General features: G+C 44.2%; 1 protein-coding gene across 3 annotated transcripts in view; it reads right to left on the reverse strand.

Annotated features, from left to right (window-relative positions):
• Nucleotides 1–22,276, reverse strand: part of LOC145357321 (membrane-associated phosphatidylinositol transfer protein 3-like) — a 409,171-nt gene that overhangs the window by 334,145 nt on the left and 52,750 nt on the right. For 2 of the 3 annotated variants that reach the window (XM_080210560.1, XM_080210559.1), the window contains exon 3: nucleotides 18,460–18,567. The exons of the other annotated variant lie outside the window; for it this stretch is intronic. In XM_080210560.1, coding sequence (XP_080066686.1) covers nucleotides 18,460–18,567 — 108 coding nt within the window. The remainder of the gene's footprint in view (nucleotides 1–18,459; nucleotides 18,568–22,276) is intronic. 3 annotated transcript variants of the gene reach the window in all.

Below are 22,276 nucleotides of genomic sequence, written 5' to 3' on the forward strand. Positions count from 1 at the left end.
TGTTTGATTTTCTGAAATCCACCAGCCCAGTGATCTTCTTTCTGGAAGGACGGGGTCTCGTCACGTTGAAGGAACTAACTTCTTTAGCCGGCTTACAATCTTCCATTCCAGCATACGGTTTGTAATCCGGGGATGTGTGCCTTCTTGTCCTTCTGAAGCCAACAGAATCATCTCTAGATTTGCTTCCAGACCTGGTGCGGCGTGGCACTTCCTCAGCCATTCGGTTAACTGATCTTTCTTTTCTTGCCCACTTGGAGTCATCGGGGTCTGGATTGGCTTTGCCGTAAGATGTGACGGCAGATCTATGTAACTTCCTGCCCACTCTTAATGTTTCATTATCATGCCTTCCGAATGGCAATCGTTCTTCTACTGGCTTGGAAGAACGAGTGCTTATTTTACCAAACGCTCTGCTGCCATAGTTCTCTCGCCCGCAATCTTCTTCATACGGTACTCTAGAGAACTCCCCAGGACTTGTTTTCCTTGTACTACAGTGGGAATGTTGCATGTCTCCACGAGAAAGTCTGTATCCAGACGTGACCTGCCTCACCGCTTTGTTAGCTGAACATTTACTCGCATCCTGAGATGCTTTATGCAGCGATGTGTAAAAATCCAGGGATATATCCGAGCCGACTGAATCAGCTGAAGAACAGCGATTCTCGTTGCTGTCTTCAGAAGTGAAGCAATTTGAGGATAACAGTGAATTTCCAGACCCCTTTGTCTTCAAAATCTGTGTGTCTGGGGAGAAATCAAACTCAATCTTGTCAGTTGAGTCATCCTCACCTCGGACATCTATCTCGATCGTGGTGGAATCTTTTTCTCTGGGTAAGTGAGGTGCTATTCCATCATGGCAAGTTGGATATTTTGCACTGCATTTGACCACCTTTCGAGGATGGAGAGGGGAACTCTTTACTTGAATCGACACACCATATTTGGCGGCTGTGGATTTCCTCTCCGGGACATCGGCTGGAGTTGTGTCACATGAATCTTGGCACCTGTCACTTGAATCCTGCTCCAGTGCCAGGGCCAAAGCGGTTTGCTTTCGCAGAAGCTTTTCCTTTATTTCCACCTCCCGCCTTCGTTTCCTCTCGTAATAGTCCTTCCACACGAGGACGGCGTAATTAAGATCCAGCTTTTTCTCCAGTATTCTTTTCAGCCCGCTGAATACTTCAGCCGACGCACTTCCCTGTTGCGGGGCCTTCCGTCCTCTGTCGACGCTGGACGGTGACCGCTTTTGCCGGCAATAGTTAAACGCCGCAGCTCTCCTCACTGGGTTGTTGGCAAACTCTTTCAGAAGCTGCTTCTCGCTGGCCAGCAAATTCATTTCACCCTGTGAATCCTTTCTCATTCTCTCTCTCGCCGGGTGGAAATGAGATGTCAGGGTTGTGGTTTGTTCGGCTGGATTGTTGGCCTCCGTTTTCTTATCACTGGCTGCGGGCTTTTCTCTCTGGATGTGCAATATCTTTACCTCAATTCCTGGCTTTGTCTCAAGGCAGGCTTGACTTCTCAGACTGTCTTCCAGAGATTGAATCTTAGCAGGCATCTCAGCTGGCTTGGCTATTTGAGCAGAAATGGTTAATTTTGCTAAGTGATTAGAACTTGCGTCACTTGCCTGAGTAACTTTCCTGGCCCCTTCTCTTTGAGCAACATTATTTCCCAAAAATTGCACTTCAGCAGAAGAGCTTTCTTTCTTACTATTATTCTTTATCACTAAACTTTCCATTCTTAATTCTTCAGCTGCATTACACTCTGTCACTCCATTCTGTTCCTGCACATTCTCAGTCTCAGCATTGCCAGTACGAGGTGAACAGGTCACGCCATTGAACCCCTGCTGGTTTAACACGTTTTGCACGTCACTTTGACCAAATTCCCGCTCGGCAGTTTCGCAAAGGGAGGAATCTCCAGACACTGGCTGAGATTGTGCCAGCAACTCAGGCCTCCTCAAATCTAATTCAGCAAAATCCGTTTGACACTCTCCGCCATCCACGGCTTCAGATTGAGGATCTGCTAGCTTCTTCCAATGGGGTTCGGCTGTCAAGTTTAAATTCTCTGCAGTGGGTGCAACGAGTTGGTGCAACTGCTCCTGCATGAGAGATAACTCAGGGGAATCTCTAGAATCTTTCTCTGTCGCATAAATATTCCTTCTTTTGATAAAATCCTTCCCTTTTTCTTTTGAATCTCCGGAACTGGGTCCAAAAATATAACCAGAAATGGATAGGAAAGTATTGTCTTTTGCATCTTTGAAAATGCTGTCCGTGACTTCATTTTTGGGATAACACGTGGTCTCATTGTCCAATTGACTTGTGTACTTTGAATCTGCTACAAGTGGATTGACCAGCCAAAGAACGGTCTGTGGCAACGATCTACACGATTCGATTCTATCTGGCTCAGGGAATGTTCTTGGTTCAAACTTCCTCACCCCTTGATCTGCTCGTCCTTGACCATTTAACGTGTAATGGTAAGGATCTTCGGGTTCCAAGTTATTGGGCGCAGCATCTGCATTGTTCTGTGACCCTTCAGCCAGTATAATGGCCGTGCATTTGTAATCAGGTTCAGCAGATGTATACCTGGGGTCCTCATACTTCAATATCTGCATTTGAACATCGCTCATCGAAGACATCTCTTCCTTTGATTTAACGGAGTAATCCGTCTGATCATATTTTTGCTTTGCAGCAGGTACTTGTGAAATATGAAACCACTGATACAGATTCGTATCAGATTTCTTTGGTTTTCTCATTTGCTTGATATCAAGGAATCTGTCGGTGGCTGGCAGCTCTTCCTGTGACGTTGGATCCACATGCCGAATTTCGTCTATGTTGAATTTCACACCAGGATGGGTTTTTGTTCTAACTTCCTCCATTCCTCAGCTTTTTTCACCTGTTCAAATTGCAAGGGTGCAAATTATTCATCTGGCAACAAAGGCCAGTATTGTGACTCTGCTCTTGTGACCTGGCAGCACATCACAATGTTAGTTTTGCATCACTAATGAAATCACAAAAGGCATTTCAATTCAGTGGTCAGCGAGGAATTTAGAACATAGCACCGGGACACTTCCTATGAGCTCACTGAATTTTCTGGAGCTCGAATGAGAATCACTGACTCGGGTGAATTGAGGCTGGCCTGTTGGGAGTTAATACGGCAGATTTCCCCTGACACTCAATGTTGCATGGAGCATTACCAGAATGCAGTCCAGCCACGTGCACCCGAGCCCAGCCACATGCACCGGAGCCCAGCCATGTTTCGCGATTTAATTGAATTGAATCGAATTATTCGTATCACATGTATTAGTATACATTGAACAGTACTGTTTCTTACGCGCTATACAGACAAAGCATACCGTTCATAGAGCACATAGGGAAGGAGGAAAGGAGAATATAGTGTTGCAGTTATCCATTGGTAAGTAGCTTGCTATGTGATAGGACCATTCAAAAGTCTGACGGCAGCAGGGAAGAAACTGTTCTCGTGTCGGTTGGTGTGTGACCTCAGACTTTTGTATCTTTTTCCCAACAGAAGAAGGTGGAAGAGAGAATCTCCGGGGTGCGTTGGGTCCTTGATTATGCTGGCTGCTTTTCCAAAGCAGCAAGTGTAGACAGAGTCAATGGATGAGAGACTGCTTTGCGTGATGGATCGAGCTAAGTTCACAACCCTTTCTAGTTTTTTGCAGTCTTGGGCAGAGCAGGAGCCATATCAAACTGTGATACATCCAGAAAGGAATCTTTCTATGGTGCATCTGTAAAAGTTGATGAGAGTCGTAGCGGATGTGTCGGATTTCCTCAGCATGTTCCCATCTGACCGGCAGCTGCAGTTCACCAGTCAAGGGGGTAGTTTCCTGCTGGGCTGAAGGTTTGTGTGGAATAATCGAGAGATCGGAGTAGTGAGGAACAGAAGTTGTTAGGAAAAGTCCTGTATGGCTGGAATGAACATTCAGATTCATTCTGACTCCACAAAAGCCATTAAAAAAACGGTGAAGTCACTATTTTAGTCGACAGCTTGTGGTGGGATACCCATCAAGATCCTGGATATGTTTTAGGATCCTGGATTTCATACTTCAAGGAGGCAACCATCCAAATGAGGTGGTTACTCTGGCCACCTACTACCAGGACCTGGCAAAATTGGCAGTGAGCAAATTGGGAGCGGGAACTTGGCAGGAAGCGGGGTGTTGCAGTTTGGTGAACACCACTGCCATATTCCCACCCAGCAGCAGCAATAAAAATTGCAATATTCTCACAATCACCATTGGTCTAAAACAATCTGCGCTCTGTCAAAGTAACAGCAACGGCAATTGTGTGCACGTAATTGAAACCATTGCCAACTCACTCAAGTTATTGTAGACTTGAGTTCAAACCAGAGTTCATAAGTTGGAGTCTTGATTCTTTGGACCCTCTGAGATTTGAATTAGCTTGCAAAGGATACAGGAAGGAAACAACTAGGAATGGGAATACAGCCTGAATATAAAAGTTCGATCCTCAATGTAGCTCAGTTACCAATCTCAGCCATATTGTTCAAAGAATCCCTGTAATACAGAGAGAGACCATTCGGCCAATCAAACCTACACCAAGAACAATCCACTTAACCCCATGTATTTACCCAGCTAATCCCAATTAAGGAGAAACTTAGCATGGCCAATCAATCTAACCCACATATGTCGTGAAAGGACAAGTCAAAATGAGAAACATTCTACATGCTCACACATAGTTCACAATAACTTCGTTGCAGTGTTGATGTAGGCCTACTTGTGACTAATAAAATAAACTTTAAGCTAGTTCCCAGAGAACTGGGTGATATGAGGCCACTAGAGACTCAAGTAACAAGGAAAATGAAATAAAGGAACTATGATTCTTGATTTTTTATTTACAAAATGCCATCACTGTCATGTTCTGAATTATCACTCAATAATATAGTAATATCTGCAGCTTGTGATGAGTTTGCCTTTTGATTATCTTGTGTCTGGGAACTTGGATCTGAACTAATCCACTACCGATGGAGATATTTTACAGTAAATTCTTGCTGCTAAACCGGTACATAGATAAAGCACATTTTGTGATACAAGTCATTGGTTGATTTTCCAATTTTGTACAGCCAGTCCACAATGTTCTCACCATTAATCTATTGATAGAAAAATTGTAAGCAGTGTGTGTCCAATTTCTAATGTAATCTCACAGCATAAGATCAGAAAACAATGTCTATTTTGTTCAGTTTGGAATGACATGATAGGAAATAATATAAACACCAACACTTGAGAACCATTTAACCATTTGAACGCTCTTCATTGTTGCCACTATGGATCACAGCCTTCTGATTAACGTTACAAATAGGAAGTTTATTGTTACGTTTCAGGGCTGTGTCCTTAATTTAAACTAAAACAAAAGGGGCATTGTAACGTGTTGAAGTTTGACAACAGGCCTGAGTAATATAGTTGTTAAAAATTAGAAGCTCGAAAGATGGTGCAAGTTACTCAAATGTGGAGACATAGGCAGGAGCATCTGTGTTTACAGTGATTAGACTCATTGGGCCCAATTTTACCAAAACTTCGCGCCCGAAAATGGGTGCGAAATCACGGTAAATTCAGGCGTTGGGCCTGTAACACAATCTGCACCCGAATCCGAGCAGATCGCACCTTTACTGACATCTGATTTTCCGCGTCCCAATCAGGTGGCCCAACAATTTAAATGCATTAGCCTCTCCCTGGGAGGCAGGACTTGGGAGAATCTCCACCACCTGCCCCCCCAACCAGAGATCCATCTGAACCCACACCTCTCCTCCAGCGGAAGGCCAGGAAGGTGCTGCAGGCTCTTCAACGACTGCAGGTCAGAAAGAGGCAATGAGGCAAACGAGAATTTGAAACAGGCTGGAAGATTTGGGTGGTTCACACTTGGAGGGAGAATCGCCAGGAAAAATTCTCATCAGGAAAGACAGCTCTTGGGGTTAAAAGTTGCCAGGCTGCAGGCAAGGTCTTGATTCAGAGAAATCAGAGGACAACTAGGAGTCAATTCTCTCTCGAGTACATTCCTCATCTAACTGTATTGGACATGGGTTGCAACAATTTAAAACACTACATTGTTTCCAACCCTATCCAAAGCCAAATTATTTAAGATGTACCCAAATTTTGATCCAATTTGTGATTTAAAAAAAACTATTCCACCACAGTCTTTCTAATTCATAACACTAAATTGGTCCTGTTCTGGAAAAAGATTTTCATTCTCACATTTTGATCAGTTAACATTGAACCTTCTCCCATTATAAAACAAGTAAATGCCATCCCAATTACAAAAATTCATGCTATTGCATTCACATTATTGGCTAGACCCATGACTCTATTAAACTGGAAGCAGTCTGCACCACCTTCTTTTACTAATTGGATATGTGATCTTATGCAAAATCTTAAACTTGAGAAAATGGGGAACCCCTTCGCTACAACATTGAGGCAATCCGCCCCCCTCTGATACAGGAACCCCTCCCAATCCCACAGACACTAGCAACACCTCCCCTACCCCCCGGGTACAGATAGGGGGAATTCCCCACCCCCACCCAAGAACAAGCAGTGGGGCAATGCACTGGAGAATCAGGAAGTGGAGGACGTGCCCCTGTCTACATCAATGGTAATGAAGTGGAAATGATTGAGACCTTCAAGTTTCTAAGTCTCCAGATCAACAACAACCTGTTCTGGTCCTTCCACACCGATGCTATGATTAAGCCCACCAATGCCTCTATGTTCTCAGAAGGCTAAGGGAATTTGGCATGTCTGCTACAACTCTCACCAATTTTTATAGATGCACCATAGCAAGCATCCTTTCTGGATCTATCACAGCTTGGTATGGCTACCAGTCCGTCCAAGACCGCAAGAAACTACAAAGGGTTGTGATCGCAGTCCTGTCCAACAGGCCAACCAGCCTCCGTTGACTCCATCTACACTTCCTGCTGCCTCGGAAAAGCAGCCAGTGTAGTCAAAGACGCCACACATCCCAGACACCTCTTCTGCCTTCTTCCGTTGAGAAAAAGATACAAAAGTCTGAGATCACATACCAGCCGACTCATGAACAGCTTCTGCCTGGCTGCCATCAGACTTCTGAATGGACCAACCACATATTAAGCTGATCTTTCTCTACACCCTAGCTATGACTGTAAACACTACATTCTGCACCCTCTTCTTTCCTTCTCCCCTATGTACTCCACGTACTCTATTTTGTCTGTATAGCATGCAAGAAGCAATACTTTTCACCGTATCCCAATACATGTAACAATAATAAACCAAACCAAAGTGGATTACTCACCACAGGGCTCCTGGCCTTTGACCTGCACCTATATCCATAGTATTTAAATGACTAGCCTTGTTCAGTTTCCGGTCAATTGTGTTAAAAGTCAAAGGGGTAACTTCTGTTTTGCAGGTTAATGTCGCTGACAAAAGTAGTGTTCAGTCAGAAATGTTTTTAGTCTGCTGCAGTTTATTACAGTAAAAGTGTTAAAACTCTTGTTTTCTCATCCTTTCAGTTATCAACTCTTAAGTTCAGTTTTTTCTAACTGATCAGTCTCTACAGGTATTGTAACACTGCTTGTATTTAAATACCAGCATTCTATATCCTTCATTCAGAACCATTTGCTTAATATCAGAGATGAATTCAATAATATCTATTTTTTCCTACCTGGAAGGCCCAAACCAATAGTCATGGGGGCTTTGGGAAATCTAAGTTTCAGGAAAGCTGCTGTGAAAGTTCTTCCTTTTTAATGGGGATAAAAATGTAGGTTCTCGGAATTGCAAATTGGAAGGTGAGTGAGTTCAATAACTTTTTAAATTGGAATTTGTAGTTAAATATCTAAATAACTAATTTTCCTTCTGCCACTGAATTGAAAATGCTTTTAATTTAACTGTCTATAATTTATATGTTAAAGTTAAATATGAAAACAGCATTGGACTTTTATTGAGTTTTTTTCTTTCTAAATCTAGATTTGAAATAGAGATGCTAGATTTCGAGAGAAAAAACTCAATAAAAGTCCAATGCTGTTTTCATATTTAACTTTAACATATAAATTATAGACAGTTAAATTAAAAACATTTTCAATTCAGTGGCAGAAGGAAAATTAGTTATTTAGATATTTAACTACAAATTCCAATTTAAAAATTTATTGAACTCACTCACCTTCCAATTTGCAATTCCGAGAACCTACATTTTTATCCCCATTAAAAAGGAAGAACTTTCACAGCAGCTTTCCTGAAACTTAGATTTCCCAAAGCCCCCATGACTATTGGTTTGGCCTTCCAGGTAGCGCCTCCCATACTGTTACACGAGTGCAGGTTTCCAATCACACTGCAGTCATCCTCCCCTATGTGAGAGGCCCTTCAGGCCACATGAGAGGAAACGCAGCCCATTCCTGAATCCACCACTCTGCCCTGACAGCTCAATCTCTCATGGAACCCCACTCGGGTGACTCACTGTCACCCCCAGGACTAAGCCTCTTGTTTTCAAGCCCTCCCACCCTCTTGCCAACCCCCACTAAGGAAGGGCACTGCCTTAGCTGGTTTGTGGATAAGAATCCAGGAAGGAGGACATGGGAAACCAGCCTTAAAAGCAAGGGATACCCTGACATGAAGGGAATGTATGGTCTGTAAGTGACCCCCCCCTTGACCCCTCCCCTCAATATGGCTATTCTGGGACCCCCAGCCCCAAGTTGCACTTATCTGTGACCCCACCTCCTCTCTGATGCCCCCTGAGCAGTGAACACCCCAAAGAGTGTTGGCTGCCTGAGTACTCACTTCCAAAATCCCCCTCGGAATTTCAGGCGCACACTCATGTATGCTTGTTGTAAATGGTGCCAGCATGACGTCACACCAGAGCCCACTGATTATCCAGTGGGGGGTGGGAGATGTCCTGGAGAGAGTGCACACTAATGACATGCTATTGTGTCAAAATGAGCTTCCTGGGATCGCTTGGCATGTTTCATGCTTCTCCACTGGCGAGGGGACAGGAAGATCTGAACTTGGAAATTCACCAGCACAAATCCCGTTTTGCGAGTCTATCCAGATTTTGAGCACGCCCTGCATTTCCTACAGATGGGGATTGTGGGCTCAAATTCGCTCACAGTATTTCACACAATGTCTCATATAATGTTTTATTAGATTTGTACTTCAATAAGATTTCCAGCATTTTGCATTTTTTGTTCTTTCTGTAGCTTAAAGCAAACAGACAGCTTTTCTAATAAAATAATGAATCAGTGACCACATTAAAAACAAAATACCTGACAGATATGGCAGAATGCCCAGTGGTTAGCACTGCTGCCTCACAGTGCCATGGGTTTAATTCCAGCCTCGGATCACTGTCTGTGTGGAATCTGCAAGTTCTCCCCGTGTCTGCGTGGGTTTCCTCCGGGTGCTCCGGTATCCTTCCACAGTCCAAAAGATGTACAGGTTAGGTGGATTGGCCATGATAAATTGTCCAGTGTCCCAAGATGTGTAGGTTAGGTGGATTAGTCATGGTAAATTGCCTCACTAGTGTCCAAAGATTTGTAGGTTCGGTGAATTAGCGGGATAGACGTGCAGTGATGGGCATGGGGGTGTTGGATTGGGCTTGGAAAAGATGCTTTTTCAGACAGTCAGTGCACACTTGATGGGCTGAATGGCCTCCTTCTGCACTGTAGGAATTCTATGAGATCGTCAAATGATTAAGAAACAAATATAAATTATTTTAGTGAGAAGGTATGAGGTTGAATCCTTGGTCGCAGTTCAGTTAGCCTGCATGGTGCACAATTAGAGAATCTCAATTGGCTGTCTAAAGACATGAGTCAGGATTCCTTCTATATCCTGACCCAGTGATTCCTATGGGAAAGGCCTTGCAACCTTCCCAATCACAGGCTGTCCCAAAGTGCGTTACAGCCACTGAAGCACATTCGAATTGTAGTCACTGGTGTAATGTAGAGAATGGGGCAGCTAATTTGTGCGTGATGTAGGAATTCAATGGAATAAAGAGCAGGTAGGTTCTATATTGGAGAGGTAAACTGTTTTCCCCAGATTATTGCCAAAGTAGCAAAACTAGTAAATGGCTCTCTAAATTAAAAGAAAGATAAATAATCAAAGCACTCAATCCGAGGCACGTCTTACTTTTAATGGAAGCCGACCACACCTATTGTGGTAAGGATTCAGTGGATATTTTTAGAAAAAAAGCAATTTCTATTGCAAGCATAGGTAGACACCAAGCACATTAATCACACTGCAGGCTGTTGCTTCCTCATGGCACAGCTTGCCCAGTTACTGATGGAATAAAACAAAGGCAGCAACAACCCTACAGATAACTGCATTGATCAACAAGACAAGATATACCGCACATTTTCTTTTGATTCAGAGTTTACTATTTTCTGCTGTTTCATTCCAAAAGGCCGTCAAATTGGAACTGTAAGCTTTGGTGCAAAGTTGAACAAGAGAAACACATCCATATTTTGAAAATCAGAATGCAATTTATGCTGCAAGGTTTTATATATCTATATATACAAGTTTAAGTTTATTTATTAGTGTCACAAGTAGGCTTCCATTAATACTGCAATGAAGTTACTGTGAAAATCCTCTAGTCACCTGTTCGGGTACACAGGGAGAATTTAGCATGGCCAATGCACCAACAGCACGTCTTTCAGACTTTGGGAGGAAACCGGAGCACTCGGAGGAAACCCACGCAGATATGGGGAGAACATGCAGACACTGCATAGTGACCCAAGCTGGGAATCCAGTGCTGTGAGGCAGCAGTGCTAAATACTGTGCCGACAGCTAAGTGAGAACACTGAAAATAGATGCCAGCAAGCCACTTGAATATATTTGTTCTCTTTATTTCATTAGAAGCCTTGGTTAAGCACCAGGTCATACGGCGCGGAACACAAACAAAAAAAAAGAAAACAAATGAGATAAATGAGGAAAACCCGTCTGGTTCACCAATGTCCTTTACCTGATCTGGCATACATATAACTCCCAGACACACAGCAATGTGGTTGACACCTAACTGCCCCTCTGCCATGGCCTAGCAAGTTCAAGAATGGGCAACAAATGCTGGCCCAGCCAGCGATACACGGACCCCATGAAAGAATAGAGAAAGAAATAGTAGGAATTAAGGACAGTGAGATGGCACAGCGGTTAGCATTGCTGCGTCACAACACCTGGGACCCGGTTCAATTCTGGCCTTGGGTGACTGTGTGGAGTTTGCATGTTCTCCGCATATCTGCTTGGATTTCCTCCGGGTGCTCTAGTTCCTCCCACACACCAAAGATTTGAGATTAGGTGAGTCAGCTATGCTAAACTGCCTTTACTGTGGGTTACAGGGATGTAGCTGGTGGGATCCACAGACAGATGTGGCCTTTTTAGTGATAGGATAGCTTGAAGGGTTCTTTATAACAAGCTGCTGGTTCTTGATAACAAGCCCTCTGAGGGGGAGAGCTGACTGGTGGTGATTTGAACCTGAAGATCAGCACACCTCAGGCAAGAGGCGAGGATGAGAAGGTGGGGCCTTCATGAATAACCTCAGCCTGCACAGGAATTGAACCCACACAGTTGATATCACTCTGCATCACAAACCAGCTACTCAGCCAACTGAATTAAACTGACTGCTACATCCAGATAAGCAGCAGCAACCATGAATGACCGGCTGGTTTTGCTGCTGGAGCAAAGGTTCATGGCTGTATACTGCCACACAATTTCACATTGTACCCTGGACGAAATGTCTCCAAAATGACAATTCAGTCACAACGACCTCTATCTCGGTCTGCGTTGGGTTCACTTAAGGAACTCTCGGGCCCGTCGCTTGTTAATCTTTACCAGCCAAATAGAATCAATTCCTTCAAATTCCATTCACTTCAGGAAGCCACGTGAAGGAAGGTGGTGGCTTTCCAAGCAATGGGAAATGGAAATTGGCTAACTTAACTTGTTACACAGGATGATTACCAAGTGAACTGACAAAGCTCCAGTTCAACCCCATAGAAAGTCAGTGATCATAACAGGGCCAGTCCTCAGCTGCCTAACTGTCCAGTTGTGATCTGGCAAGAAGTACAAATTTACTGTGGGAACAAGGAAAGCAATTTAACCTAAATAACAAGGAAAACAGTTTTGATTGGGAAACTAGTTGTATCTTTTGCAAAGCTTAATGAAGAGGTAACTGCTATCATAAATATTATCTCTGAGGACTGTAATAGATATACAATAGAAGAGAACGGAGGCCATTCGGCCCATCAAGCCTGCACCGACAACAATCCCACCCAGGCCTTATCCCTGTAACCTCACGTATTTACCCTGCCAATCCCCCTAACACTAAGGGGTAATTGAGCAAGACCAAACCACCGAACCCCTACATCTTTGGGTTGAGAGGGGAAACCGGTGCACCCAGAAGGAACCCACATGAACACAGGGAAAATGTGTAGATTCTGCACAGACAGTTGCCCAAGGCTGGAATTGAACCTGGGTCTCTGGCACTATGAGGCAGCAGTGCTAACCACTGTGCCACCCATATACATAATGTTTTAATTCATTAACATGTGACATAGTGCTTCAGTAAACACACTGCGTTACAGCAACGGGAAAACTGCTGTCATGTTAAGGTCGCAGTGGGAGTGATGAAAAATACTTTTCCAGATCTTAACCCATGGAGAACAGCACTAGGCAACTGCTGATGTCAGTCACATAGTGGCTGCCCTAAGGGATTTGTTAGTGGCTCTGTGATTGGCCTGTCTAATTTAAACTATGTCATTTGTGTCCTATTTCAACACAATTTCGCCTGTTGCGTTATTTTATAAATAATCTGAAATAGATCACATCCATTTCCACCAGTACTGTAGTTACTTTCAGCTGTCTGCAACGACAGGTTAGACGGCTGGCCATACTAGACGGTATGGAGTATTTATAAGGAGCATCTCTTACAGTTCCATGATGGGGGTCTATAAAACGTGCTGTGGGTCAGGCTATGAAAATAGATTGATGCATGAACAAATTTCAGTTAGCTCTCTTCCCAATTGCTGAAAATAAAGTAGGTTCTATTTGCTTCAGCCTGAACGGATTTCACGAGCGGATCAATAAAGAGAGAGAGAGACTCTACAGAGTTCAGTTGTTTGAGGACAATGACAGCTTTTATATCTCTCCCACACTGTCACACTGTGATATAGAAAGGGACTCAATTAGATATCCCCCAAATTCAGGCATGGGGATCACATTGCACAGTCATTCTGTCCCCCATTGGAACTATGCAGCCTTCACGCTGACTACTGGCTTAAAAGGTGAAGTGAGGGGGATGATTTTTGACGAAGCAACAGCGTCACTTTGATTTGACACCAGCGCCCACATACACTGGCACCGTGCGTACCTCAGAGGGAAGTATAGAGTTGGAACCTGCATGTGGTGACTCAGATGAGGACTGTGATGTGATGGCCCGTGGGAAAATGCTTGGCTCACTGGCAAACCTGCCAGAGAGCCTGAAGGCACTGGCAAGGAGCATGCAGGAGTTTGGCTCCAATTTGGCACAGGACATTGAGCAGATTCTGAAGCTCAGTCTTTCCAATGTGGCCAACTCCATAAGGAGCCTTGTGGATTGAGCTGTGATGCAGCAGCCACTGTCTCAGCTTCCACTGCAGCCTGTCTAAATACTGTTGTGGAAGTTCAGATGGAGGATCATGAATTCTCTGCTTGTTGCCATGAAAGCCCACACTACAGATCTCATGGCTGCAGATAACAGCACACAAAAGCAGCACCTCAGAGTATGGTGGCACAGTGATTAGCATTGCTGCCTCAAGCACCAGGGATCCAGGTTTGTCTCTGGCCTCGGATGACTGTGTGCAGTTTGAACGTTCTCCAAGTGTCTGAGTGGGTTTCCTCCAGTTGTTCTAGTTTCCTCCCACAGTCCAAAGATGCGCAGGTTAGGTGTATTGGCCATGCTAAACCCGAACGGATGCAGGAGTATGGCGACTAAGGGGTTTTCACTGTAACTTCACTGCAGTGTTAATGTAAACCTACTTGTGACGCTAATAAATAAACTTTAAAACTTCAACTTTAAACTTCGAGGTTAGGTTGATTGGCCATGCTAATTTGCCCCTTAGTGACAGGGGATTAGCAGGGTAAATATGTGGGATTACAGAGATAGGGTTTGGGTGGGATTGTTGCCTGTGCAGGCTTGATGGGCTGAATGGCCTCTTCTGCACTGTAGGGATTCTATGACTCAGTCCAGTTGATTAGGATCAATTAATCCTAATTAACAGGTAATTAGGATTGCGGAGGTGCTACCCAAGGGAATCAAAAGAGAAAACACTGAAAAAATCTCTGCAAATCTGGCAGCATTTGTAAGGAGAGAGAAGAGCTGATGTTTCAAGTCTGGATGACCCTTTGTCAAAGCTTTGACGAAAGGTCATCCAGACTTGAAACGTCAGTCTGTCTGTGGCACACATACCTGTTATTTTCTCTCAGGGTGACAATATACATCCTGCCACCATTGTCAATCTGCCAGGTTGCTCAGACTGTGGCCATCTAGTACTGTCTGAAGCTGGGTTCTCAAAGCTCAGAGTTTCCCACGGGTAGCCTGAGTCATTAACATTCTACCAGTCATGCTGCAGGCATGGGGATAACACTGTGTAGGAGCATTAGGCAAAGACACCTTCAGGACGGGCACCAAGAGAACCCACTAGGGTAATTAGCTGAGCATTGTATGGACTATTGGATATGTTGTTGGATAAAGTTGGTGTGGAAAGTTGTGCGGCTGAATGGCCTGCAGAGATTTAACTTTCAATTTGCTGAAAGATCTCCAATCAAGCAAACCTGATTTCTGGACCAAAGCTGTTTTTAAGTACGCTGGGATTTCCTGTGGCCAAGCTGGCCTGAAACTTGGAGGGATTTTCTAGCCGTGCTTGCCCCAAAACCAGCAAATCCCGCCTGAGTCAATGAGCCTTTGCACAGTCCACCCCCCTGCCCCCTACGATTCCCATGGCGGGTGGGCCAGATAAAGTCAGGTGTAGGTGTCAGATGTCACAGCTTATCCCTGGCAGAAAGATGGGTTTATACACGTTTGGAGCCAGTGTTCCTTACATGGGCATCGGAATGTAAGTTATATGCACTTAAGGCTCAGTCTGGACGGTCCAGAACCTCTGTGCTGGCTCTATTTGATTGGCCTAATCGAACGATACAATCAAGTTCCTGATGAATTCATTGGCCGGTTGCCAAGGAATTTCTAAGGTACAAGAATGCTAACACATACGTGCAGTGTGGAACATCCCAGGGAGCGAAGCTCACAGAGATAGCATCCAGAGAGAAGGGAGAGGTTGATATCCATGGGGCAATATCCTGATCAAGTTTCATATGCAAGTGGAAATCAACCTTAAACAAAATAAGGGATAGTGAATATTTAGTTTAAATATTGCAAGGTTTGACTGTTGTCTAAGTAGCTACAAGATAAAGGAAATTGTATTTAAGTATCTAAATTCAACTGTGTCTTTATTCGCTAGTAGAGGTTAAAAATCACAGGTTTATACAACAATAGTTTCATGTGAACTTTTATTTCTGGTCCACAAGAGAAGGATGATACGCTGGAGAACTTAGGAGCAATGGTGATCCTGGAGTCTGATGGTATGTTCACGGACAGCCCACACGTATTACAGGTTAGGAGGATTGGTCATACTAAATTGTCCCTTAATGTCGGGGGAGTAGCAAGGGTAAATGCATTGGGGTTATGGGGATAGTGCCTGGCTGGGATTGTGGTCAGTGCAGATTCAATGGGCTGAATAGCCTCCGTCTGCACTGTAGGATTCCGTGTGAGAGCTGCCCTCCTTTCACCCTTCTTCCGAGATGGTCCTTGAAACCTTGGTGGCAAAGGACAGACCTTTCCTCAGGATGCCAATGTTATGGAGGATGCAGCAGCCCATCAAGCACTGGGCAAACCGCTCCCTGACCTTCCCCAGGTTGTCGCTTCAGGAAGCCAATGGGTTGTTTTATAACATTCCCTGTTACAGCACGGTTTGCATTGTACGAATGCTGGCCACGTGTGATGGGGTTGCAAAGAGCAGACATCAGCCACATGATCAGCAGATCGGCTGCATCACTAGGCAGACACCCTCTGGTCCAACTTACTGGCTCAAAGATAGGTGAAATTGAGGACTGGCACATGGTGAAAGCATCATGACCACTGTCAGGATCGTGGGCTTTCATCAACGTGATGGTTGCACTCACACTGCACGGTGAATGACAGCCACGCTTTGCGGTTTCAGCACAGCTTCCAATTCAGATGTGAAGCCATACGCATACAGTCAACGTTTCCCTTTGTCAGAGGGAAGCCCTTTCACCTGGAAAAGCCAAATTCAGACTCTTCTTGTTTCACTCTGTTTAAAGGGAAGACAATAAGTTGCATTTTCCTGGCGTGTGACCTGCTAGATCTACAATGGATGGTGAATGGAGATATGATAGCAATGTCACCTATTGAAGCCTGGAAGGATCTGCTGGTATAGAGATTCGAGGCCACGTTCACACAGACAGTGACTGGCAATCCTTGTCCTGCTCTGAGATTGGAGGTCCAGTTCCTTGGTGAAGTGCAGCCATCAAGCACACTACCCCAGCTGAGGTGTAGGTAAAAGTGCCCCCTGAAGACAGAAGGTGGAGAAGATCTCTGTCTGAATGTTCTCCTCCTTCTTCCTCTACAAGCAGCTGTGTCTTCCAGCTGTCTCTGGTCCCTTTCTCTCTTACTCTGCAGCTGAAGAGGAAATACAGCTAGAACGCCCAAGACTAGGAACAGATCATGCGCTCAGCACCATTCAGAAACATGCAACTCCTTCCAAATGACCAGTACCAATACCTGTTGGCTTAACCAACTTTTCACAACTCCTGCAACAATTCAGTACTTCCACTAACTTTGTAACAGAAAATCAACAGTCAAAAGTAGGACTGCAATGACGCTTTTCGATAGGGCTGATGTTGGGATGAGTGGAGGAGAGAGGTAGGGTATCCTCCAATCAATTCTTATCTCAAACAACTCCTGTAATGCCAAAACCACAAGTACTACAGAGGCTGGAGAATTCCACGCACAGAACAGTTTGGTTTCAACCTATCGTCATCTGTACGTGTTCTGAGTATCTGGCATTTTACGTGGATCATTTTGAGTATTGGCAGAGCTTTCAAGGTACCCTTGAAAGCTCTAAGTCATGGCACTTCTGCTTTAAGAACCCCTTTTCTCTTCCGGTTTGACGAATTTTCTGTTGTAAAACACAACATTGTTGACAACTTTTGATTTTAATGTTTTGTCATTCAATTAATCTTTTTCATACTATCACTTGTTAAACAGCATCCAAGTCTTCAGTGGTATAACTTAGCTTAGAATCATATAGCGCAGTAGAGGTCTTTTGGCCCATCAAGTCTGCACCAACACATAAGAAATACCTGAACTCCCACCTAATCCAATCTACCAGCACTTGGCCTGTAGCCCTGAATGTTATGCCGTGCCTAGTGCTCATCCAGATACTTTTAAAAGGATGCAAAGCAACCCACCTTTACCCCTATCCCAGGCAACAATATTCCAGACAGTCACCATCCTCTGGTTAAAAATATTTTTCCTCACATCCCACTAAACCTCCTGACCCTTCATCTTGAACCTTACGTCCCCTCGTGACTGACCCTTCAACTATAACAAACAGTTGCTACTTATCCAGTCTGCCCATGTCACTCAATCTTCTACACCTCGATCAGGTTGCCCCTCAGTTCTCTCTGCTCCAACAAAAACAACCCAAGCCTACCCAGCTTCTCTTTATAACTGAAATGTTCCATCTCAGGCAGCACCCAGGCGAATCTCTTCTGCACCCCCTCCAGTGCAATCACATCCTTCCTACAACATGGTGACCAGAACTGCACACAGTACTCCAGCTGTGGCCTCACCAAAGTTCAATAAAATTCCAACATGACTTATAGCTTAACTTAAAAGAAGCTATACCACATTTTTATGTATGAATCTACCAATTGTTTTTGGATTGATCCAAGCTAACCATGGGGTGTTATTACATGATTAGAAGGGGTGGAATCAGATTTATGAATCACATTCCCCAACATGGAAGGCAAACATTACACTTAAAGTTTAAAGTTTATTTATTTGTCACAAATAGGCTAACATTAATGTTGCAATGAAGTTACTATAAAAATCTCCACTTCAATTCCAAACTGAAATTTTAACTAAGTACAGGTCCTAGAACAAGCTCTTTAGCCCCTGAATAAGCCAGGGACTCATTTTACATGAAAGCCCTACGAGTCATCCCCTGGTGAGGACTACACAATTTTATTTTTTCGGTCTAGTTGTTTGGCAAATCCATTGACTAATATGCTGCATAAAACATACACAACAATCAATAAAATGCAAGATTCATGAATCATTTACTTGATCCAAATATTGAAATTAGATGTGATTCAATAATGGGGGACGTCACATTGAAGAACTGTGACAGGAATGCAAAGGGTATTGGACGCAGGTTCATAGGAGGGATTCCTACCTTGGTGATCATCCAACTTTCCTATTGTCTCAATCTGTTCCACCAAATCATTCGAGTTCCAGGTGCTCATTCCCAGCAGAAGAGCATTTTTACCTTCCGCCACCTCCTCTGCAAACACAGACGATAGTCGGAATGAAAACCATTATTCAGACTCGGTAAATGTCACTCAGCTCCGTCGTGGAGCTATTGTTCGCAAATGTCATCCCGCTCCATAGGGTTAGTTCCCTGTGTAAACTGTCGAAAGATCCTGAAGTCAGTAGACGGAAGAGTGTTCAAAGCATTTGCAGCGGCACATCATCACAGGATCAACGAGTCATAACAGAGAACAATCTGCAGCACCATGTGCCATTGAGTTAAATTATTGTAACTATAAGTTCTTGAGCAAATTAATGTTTAAAACAATATAAATATACAATCGAATGCAATGTACCTCTGTGCACAAAATCTCCAGTTTACTGTTAAATGCTTTGGCTCAAACACACTAAAAAGATTGTTTATAAAATGTTGACTGCGTACAGTTTGATATCGACTGACAACTGATAACACCAGATGGTTGCACAGCACCACTTCATCACTTATTTCATAGATGCTAATTATACTCAAGCCATATCTGTAATACCAACAACGTTACAGCAAAAAGAAAAGTGATCTGAAAAGAAACTCCAGCAATCTGATAATCATTCAGAACTTATTTAAAAAACATTTTGAGAAATGTTCAAAGCAGACATGGCTGATGGGAACAACCTGCTTCTGAGATCGCCAAAGAAAGACACTGCAGACGCGAGAAACCTGAAGTAAAAGACTTAGAAAGTCAGGTAGCATGTGTGAGGTAAGAGTAATCAGAGTTTCTGTGCAAGTCAGTGGGCTCATAGTGGACAGGTTTTATAAGAAAAATTAGAGGTTAAATTTCAAAAGAAATATTCAGATATAGTTAATGTTGACTTCTGTTTGGCCAGGTGCTTTATAATCAAAGAGGCTTTCTGTGGGAATGAGAGAGAGCAAAAAGATATTGATCATTTATGCTTTTATTATTTGGACTGAAAACTTCAGCAAGTGCAGAAGAGTGTCTTACAGCATCTTAATTTGAGCACTTTTTAAAAAAAGTTCCACTTTGAAGCAATCTACATCTGTTTACCTTAATTCTTTTACAGAGAAAGTTGATGCTCCACTTAATAAGAACACAAGAAATAGGAGCAGGAGTAGGCCATCCAGCCCTTCGAGCCTGCCCCGCCATTCAATAAGATCATGGCTGATCTGTCGTGTCTCAGTTCCACATTCCCGCCCTCTCCCCATAACCCTTAATCCCCTCGCTTATCAAAAACCCATCAACCCGCATCTTAAAAATATTTAGCGAGGCAGCCTCCACCACTTCAACGGACAGAGAATTCCAGAGATTCACGACCCTTTGAGCGAAGAAGTTCCTCCTCAACTCCGTTCTAAACCGCCCCCCCTTTATCTTGAGGCTGTGCCCCCTAGTCCTACTGTCCTTTCTGAGCAGGAAGAGCCTCTCCACCTCTATCCTATCCATCCCATTCATCATCTTATACGTCTCAATGAGATCTCCCCTCATTCTTCTAAACTCTAACGGGTACAAGCCTAGTTTATTCAGCCTCTCCTCGTAGCTCAACCCCCTCAACTCCGGTATTAGCCTAGTAAACCTCCTCTGCACTCCCTCCAAGGCCAAAATATCCTTGCATAAGTACGGCGACCAAAACTGCACACAGTACTCCAGCTGCGGCCTCACCAATGCCCTATTACAGCTGCAGCAAGACCTCCCTACTTTTATATTCAATTCCCCTCGCTATGAAGGCCAGCATCCCATTTGCCTTCCTGACCACCTGCTGCACCTGCAGGCTGGGTTTTTGCAACTCATGCACAAGGACCCCGAGGTCCCTCTGCACCGTCGCCTGCTGCAGTTTTTCGCCCCGTAAGTAATAGTCCTTCCTACCATTATTCCTACCAAAGTGGACCACCTTGCACTTGCCAACATTAAATTCCATTTGCCATTTCCTGGCCCATTCGCCCAGCCTATCTAGATCCTTCTGCAGACTCTCCACACCCTCCGCGCAATTTGCCGTTCCACCAATCTTGGTGTCATCAGCAAATTTCGACACCATACACTCGGTTCCCTCCTCCAGATCATCTACATAAATGGTAAATAGCTGAGGCCCCAGCACCGACCCCTGGGGCACTCCACTAGTCACCAACCACCAATCCGAATAGCACCCATTAACCCCCACTCTCTGCCTCCTATTTGACAACCAATCCTCTATCCACGCTAACACCCTACCCCCAACTCCATGCCCCCTTACCTTCTGCAATAACCTCTTGTGAGGTACCTTGTCAAACGCCTTCTGAAAATCAAGACAGACCACATCCACCGGCTCTCCTCTATCCACCACCCTAGACACGTCCTCATAGAACTCCAATAAATTTGTCAGACACGACTTCCCCTTAACAAAACCGTGCTGCGTCTGCTCTATCAAGCAATTCCCCTCAAGATGCCTCGCTATTTCCTCCTTGATGACGGATTCTAACATTTTACCTACAACAGACGTTAAAGTAACCGGCCTATAATTCCCTGCCTTTTGCCTGGCACCCTTCTTAAACAACGGCGTAACATTAGCCGCTTTCCAATCTTCTGGCACTTCCCCGGAATCCAGCGACATCTGGAAAATAACCACCAAGGCATCCACTATCACCTCCGCCATTTCTTTCAGAACCCTCGGATGCATTCCATCCGGTCCAGGTGACTTGTCCACAATCAGTCCCTCCAGTCTGTCGAGCACCGCCTCTCTAGTAACAATAATGTCATTGAGACCCTCCAGTCCTATCACCTTTCCATCGCTAACACCCGGCAAATTATTCACATCCTCCTCCGTGAAGACCGAAACAAAAAAGTTATTCAAGACCTCAGCCATTTCCCCATCCCCTACCACTAAGTCCCCCCTTTCATCCTCTAAGGGTCCAACGTTCACCCTAGCCAGCCTCTTCCTTTTTATATATTTATAAAAACTCTTGCTATCCTTTTTTATATTAAGCGCTAGCCCAGCTTCATAGTTTCTCCTACCCTTCTTTATCAACTTCTTTGTCAATCTTTGTTGACATTTCTCCCAATCCTCTTCTCGCCCACTACTCTTAGCTACTCTAAACGCCTCCGCTTTTAATTTAACACTTTCCTTCACATAACAACTTTAAACAAAAAGTTTACTTCATTAGTGTCACAAGTAAGCTTATATTAACACTATAATGAAGTTACTGTGAAAATCCCCCCAGTCACCACGCTCTGGCACCTGTTCGGGTACATCAAAGGAGAATTTAGCATGGGCAATGCACCTAACCAGCACGTCTGGAAACCCACACAGACATGGGGAGAACATGCAGACTCTGCACAGACAGTGACCTAAGCGGGAAATTGAACCCGGATCTCTGAGGCAGCAGTGCTAACCACCGTGCTATCTCGGTCACACAGAGAGGACGAGTCTGAAATGGGAGATGGAAAGAGGCGGCTGAAGATCCTTTAAGGCAAGGATAGATAAATTTTTGAACAGTAAAGGAATTAAGGCTTATGGTGAGTGGGCAGGTAAGTGGAGCTGAGTGCATGAAAAGATCAGCCATGATCTTATTGAATGACAGAGCAGGCTCAAGGAGCCAGATGGCCTACTCCTGCTCCTAGTTCTTATGTTCTTATTAAGATGCTGGGTTCACCTTGCAACATAGTAGACGTTTCTACCTATTATTATCCCAGAATGCTGTCCTCATTAGAAATCAGAGAACAGATCATTTTCATAATGGAAGAGGGCGTAAGTGGTGTGAT

Source organism: Carcharhinus amblyrhynchos, chromosome 23, assembly GCF_965287045.1.
Source record: "Carcharhinus amblyrhynchos chromosome 23, sCarAmb.v2.hapA, whole genome shotgun sequence".
Classification (NCBI taxonomy): domain Eukaryota; kingdom Metazoa; phylum Chordata; class Chondrichthyes; order Carcharhiniformes; family Carcharhinidae; genus Carcharhinus; species Carcharhinus amblyrhynchos.